The sequence below is a fragment of the Microtus ochrogaster genome, linkage group LG4 (assembly GCF_000317375.1).
Source record: "Microtus ochrogaster isolate Prairie Vole_2 linkage group LG4, MicOch1.0, whole genome shotgun sequence".
Taxonomy (NCBI): Eukaryota; Metazoa; Chordata; class Mammalia; order Rodentia; family Cricetidae; genus Microtus; species Microtus ochrogaster.
This window is the reverse complement of record NC_022030.1, coordinates 2,655,883-2,661,640: the sequence shown is the minus strand read 5'-3', so window position 1 is coordinate 2,661,640 and position 5,758 is coordinate 2,655,883. Positions and strand designations below refer to the sequence as shown.

Below are 5,758 nucleotides of genomic sequence, written 5' to 3'. Positions count from 1 at the left end.
CATGTATCTCCTATTTTTTTTTTTGCTTCTTATAAGGAAAAAATGAAGCTTTTATGATGTTCTACATTTTAAGAATTTGGTATGGATTAAACACATAGCGGGAGGTGAAAGATGGGCAATATTAACACGCTCTCAAGGCACAGAGGAGGTAGGCAGAGCAGTGAAGACTTTGGGAGCTCAAGAGGCTGATACAGTGAAAGTCTAAAGGCTGGAAAAAGCAGAGGTCAAGGGACTGGACTTATTGGCGTTAAGAGGATGCCACAGCAGAGGTCCAGAGGCTGGACAGAGTCGCCGGGTATTTCCAGTTACAGTGGGAACTGAGGCAGAATGCTGACAACTAGTTACCAGAGTTCTTTTTACTTTGCTTTGCATTTTGCACGTGAGGGTGAAAGAGTACAGTCCAGAAAGAACCAAGAGTAAAGTTGATTATGAGGCAAATAGGGTGGGGTGGAGGTGGGGCAAACAGACCTGGGGGAAAACAAGTTTGAATGAATTAAAGCCAGAAGAATAAAGAGACTGTTTATTTTGTTTGTTTGATTTTGATTTTTGATTTTTTTTTTTTGGCAAAAAAAAATGCCAGGGGTTATACCTTGCTGTTCAGGTTTCCTGAGCCCAAGTCCCAGGCCTAATCCAAGCGACACAATCACCAACAAAGCAAGAAGAACCTATTACAAAAAGAAGGAGAAGTCATCTCTATGTTTTTTTTTTAATATAGACAAAATGACAGAGAAGTATCCTTCCTTCATCGGTCAATACTAAGTACAAGCAGCTTACAAAATTTGCTATCTGATTACAAAAGATACCAGATGCAACAATGACCAAAGCATGTTATTTTATTCAATATCTGATCAAGAGAGATCTGGAAAAAATTACTTATTTTTGTTTGTATCTGCTTTTGAAAGGAGTTCTTCCGTAACCTAGGCTCATTGTGTAGCCAAGGATGACCTTAAACTGATCACCCTGCCACCCTACTTGTGGGACTTCAGGTTTGTGCCTCTATGCCTGCCTAACGCAGTGCTGGAGATCAATCCCAGGACTCCGTGCATGCTAGACCAGGACTCTAGTGACGAAGATCCATCCTAATTCCATGAGAAAATGTTTGTACACCATTTACTATACATGTCCAAAGTTCAAACACTTTAATAATTCAAATGTATGCTTAACTCCATATTGAATAAAAGCATTAATTAAAACCACGGGAGGTATTTACTGTCCTCTTTCCCAGGGTTGTTTTTTTCTTTTTTTTTTTTTAATAGGCTTTTCCTTGGAGAACAGTGGTAGGAAATGATTCTGGCATCCAGTAGAACTTTGAAATCCTAAGTGCCTCATTGCTCATTAGCCATGTCTTTTGTTTTTGTGCTGTCCATCAGAGGACAAGGGAAATAATTAACGTCTGTTAACAAATAGCATGCAAGTGATTCACTGGAAGGGCCTGCTTTGTATGATTTGGAAGCCTCTGGACCAAAAACCGTCTAGGTCATTGTGATAACTACCGCCGACAAAGCACTGCAGGAGAGGGGACTCCCTGCTTCCATCAGATTAAATGGTGATGTGATTAGATTCTGTTACCTAAACCAGGACTTCAGGTGATAAGAGTAACGGCTGAGGACTGGACATGCTGGACGTGGCCACAAACAACGGTAACTGAGATGCCTCAGTGTGTAAACGTGATGGCCTGAGTTTGATCCCTGGATCCCACAGAGCAGAAAGGGAAAACCCCACTTCTGCCTATGTGCTATCATATGTGTATGCCCCCTCAATAACTGTAATTTAAAAAAAAATTAAAACAGTGGTAATAAACATAAGTTCAAATGACTTTTGAAAATAAAATAGTTTGATTCTAATTTAAAAGGAAACAGTAGACCTCGCAAAAGAACAAATATAGTAGCTGGGCCGTGGTGGGCATGCCTTTAATCCCAGCAGAGGCAGAGGCAGGCGGATCTTTTTGAGTTCAAGGCCAGCCTGGTCTAGAAGACCTAGTTCCAGGACAGGTTCCAAAGCAACAAAGAAACCCTGTCTTGAAAAATAACAATAATAAAATGTAGTATCAAAACTGTTTACATAATGAAGAACAACACAAACTATTGACTTCGAGGAGTTTATGTTTTGAAAATCGACTAAAAAATTAACACATTAACTCTTACCACAAAAGTAAATACAGAGGCCAAAAAGACACATTAATATAATATTAAAACAATTTTCCCAGAGGTCTCCAATTGTACCGGAGTACCAGATTTGAATGTGCATCTGCTCAATGAGAGGCAGTGAGTGTAAATACTACTTAAGAACAATATTAGTGGGTGGCGATGGAGCACACCGTCGATCCCAGCACTCAGGATATAGGGGCAGATCTCTGGTTTCACAACCAGGCTAGTCTACAAAGTGAGTTCCAGGACAGCCAGGGCTACACCTGGAAACCCTATCTGGAAACATACACACACCCAAAAAAAGGGGGAAAAAAAGAAACATTAGTAAGAAGTTAACCCCTAGTCACAGTACCTAGGAACCACAGTTGTCCCCTACGAGAATTATTAGAAAGCCCAAGGCCAATGTTGATCAACTATTCATGGTAAACCTAACACGCTGCAGATTTACAGATTAATATACTTTGTCCTACATCTTTTCTCTTGTGTCTTCTCCACTCAAACTTGCTAAAAAAAAGAAAGAAAGAAAGAAAGAAAGAAAGAAAGAAAGAAAGAAAGAAAGAAAGAAAAAAAAAAAACACCACAAAGCAAAGCAAACCAAAAAAGGGTCTGGCTATCCTTCCTATGCTTTAAAATTTTGCAATGCTAAAATTTACATTTTTCATGATTTAGTATTTACTCCATGTATTTACGGTTTCCTTTCCTTTTCTTTCTTATTCTGTAAGTTCCTTGGCAGCCAAAGATTCATGCTCACTTTTAATGTGTAATTTATTTGATCCTCTGGACACTGGAGAACACGTGCATCTTAAGCTGCCTTATGCTGAGCACAAAGTAGGAAAAAGATTCTGGACTCCAAAGCTTACTGAGAACTCAACATTTGGCTTCAGCTTGGCTGAATAAAATATAAGAGGAATGTGTAGAAATCTTGAAATGTGTTATTTTTTTTTTTAGTTTACTTTTGTTGTTTTGTTTTTGAAATGGGGTCTCATGGAGATCAGACCAGCCAGCCTCAAACTTTGTATATAACTGAGGAAGACCTTGAACACCTGATTCTTCTGCCTCTACCATCTAAGTGTTATGATTATAGGCATATACTACCATACTCACTGAAACATTAAGAGAAAGAGAACCATTAGAATCTCTTTTAAGGTATAATTTTGATATAATGAACTTCCTAATATATAGGGAAAAAATATGCCAGAAAGATTTAAAAAGTAATCTCCAGGTTAGAGAGATAACTTAGTCAGTATAGAGTGTACCTTATAAATAAATACACAAGGATCTGAATTCAGTATCCAGAACCCAAATCACAAAAGAGCTTGGTCTGGTGGCATGTTCTGTTGGGGAGAAGACACAGGAACATCCCTGTGGCTCCAAGGCCAGCCCAGACTCTCCTAATCAGGAAGCCTCAGGTCTCAGAGAAACAACTCATCTCACAAAGAAAGAGAAGTGGAGATCTTCTGTGAGGTGAAACCCAGGCTTGTGTGCCTGCCCACGGGTGCCTCGGCAAGAAAAAAGAAATACACACAGCACACAAGTTTTGCTCCCAAGGGATTTTGATTCCTTGAGTTGACAAGATGAGATAAAGCTAATAGCATAAAAGTTGCAAAGAGCACTTGGTAATTCCTGGAAAGATTAATACTGAGAATTGATTGAGGGTTTAGATTATCATTATCACTGTGCTCATTGCCCCTGCCTTCTCTCACTTACACTAGAGAAAGGAGTGGTGGCTTGTGCTAGCCTAGAGGAGTCAGAGGAAAGCCACAGTTAAGACAGAGGTGGTGTTGGATAGGAGCAAGGTAAGGGAGCAAGACCTGGCAAGAAGTCAGAGATTGTGGCTTAGTCTTGGGTGGAGGGCAAGTGTGACTTAATATCACAAGAGAACACAGAGATTGCCAGAAGAAAAAAGAAAAAAAAATGGATATGATGAGGGAAAACATTCAGTAAAGATAAAGGTAGATCAGCAAAAACAAAAACAAAAAAAAAGCAAGTCTTAAAAGATGAGCATTTCAATATTGTCAAGGAGGCAAGGCAAGAGAAGCTTCAACCTTCAACAATATCCATGCATCCATGCATTGTTGTTAGGGCCAGGGCCATTCAAATTAGAAGTGGAGATGGTGCAGAATTGGGGTCAGGGGAGATAGAGCAGACACTGGAATGAGCCATGAGAAATTAGGGTGCTGGACAGAGTCCCCCACTTCTCCCAAAGTTCGATGATGAAAGGCAAAAACAGACTAATAAAACCAAAGAGTTTTCTAACACTGTATTTTGGGACAGGGTAGATAGTAGATAGACAGTATAAAAAGATGAAAGTGAGCAAGAAAATAACAACAACAAAAACCTATCTCTACATAGAAGTTAAGTAGAAATAAGATACTGATAAAAATCAAGTTCCCCAAAACATATCTGGTAATCATTTCATTCACTAAATGTTTGCTCTTGCAATATTCATACCGTTCAAAAATGGCTTGAACTCTAACTATAAACATGTGGGGGGAAAAAAACAGTGCAAAGTGTTCTAGTTTTCTGTCTTTTAGCAGAATACTCACCGATTATAATTCAAAGTTCTGACGGAATGTAATTAATAATGCTAACTTGCTTTGCAGTCAGGAAGGACAAAGCTGGACACGATTACTTAATATTTTAACCTAAATAGCAACACAAGCAAACACAAGCGGAGAGGCATGCACCTCGCATCTGCCACCAAGCTTGTAAGACCAAAATCAACAACTGTACTCACCACACAAAGGATTTTGTATTTCCTGAGATGGTCTTTCTTAACGGGCTCCTCTGTGGCTAAGGTTAGCCTGGAGTCCATTGTTCCTGTGGCCCTGCAAACCTGTTTAGCAAGAAGACAATAATGCTCTTTCCTCTCTCCAGTCAGGGAAAAAACAAACTGTCCTGAGGCCCACAGCTGTGACTGCCTTTTAAACACCAGAGAAGAGCAGAGCTCTGGAGTGATTGGGTAATCCGAGAGGGGAAAGCCGTGGTGGAAGAGGGTTGCCCACAGAGTAAAGTCCATTTCTCGGGCATTGTGGACAACTGCTCTTTAGCCTGAGATATTATAGCCTACAGTAGACAGGTTATGTAGATAGCATGAATAATACATTAATCAATGTTTTTAAAATCTAATATTTGTTTTGGTTTTGTTTGTTTGCTTGTGACAGGAGCTCAAGTCCCCACTACCTCCCGAGTACTAGGATTATACAGCAAGGGCCACCACGCTCAATTTGCCAAGTGCTGGGAATTGAAGCCAGGATTTCATACCAGCTACCAAACACTCTACCAAGTGAGCTTCACCCCCAGCTCCATTGCTTTTCTGCATTTTGATATAGCTTTTCTTTTGAAGCAGGATCTTGCACAGTAGCCTGGTGTCCTTACGTTTTTCCAAGCCCTTCTTTCTCCATCTCTCAAGTGCTGATGTTAGAGACATGAGAAAGTGATCATTTGTTTTCCTTGAAAGTAACTTTAAACAAGAAGCCGTGTGACTGGAAGTTGGTATATTTATATAGACTTCAGGTTACGGTGAAAAATTAGTACATTTAATAAAGCGTTTGGGAGCTGGAGAGATGGTGTGCAGTTATGAGCACATTCTGCTCCTGCAGAGAAAGAAT

The 5,758-nt window shown here is 39.9% G+C and overlaps 1 protein-coding gene across 1 annotated transcript in view; it reads right to left on the bottom strand.

The window, feature by feature from the left end:
- The window catches only part of Enpp3 (ectonucleotide pyrophosphatase/phosphodiesterase 3), a 74,982-nt gene extending 69,943 nt beyond the window's left edge, over nt 1-5,039 (bottom strand). Inside the window, exons 1-2 of the mRNA XM_005360913.2 lie at nt 4,885-5,039; nt 590-665 (exon numbers count right to left, since the gene is read on the bottom strand). Coding sequence (XP_005360970.1) covers nt 590-665; nt 4,885-4,962 — 154 coding nt within the window. The 5' untranslated portion in view covers nt 4,963-5,039. The remainder of the gene's footprint in view (nt 1-589; nt 666-4,884) is intronic.
- Between the last annotated feature and the right edge of the window lie 719 nt (nt 5,040-5,758).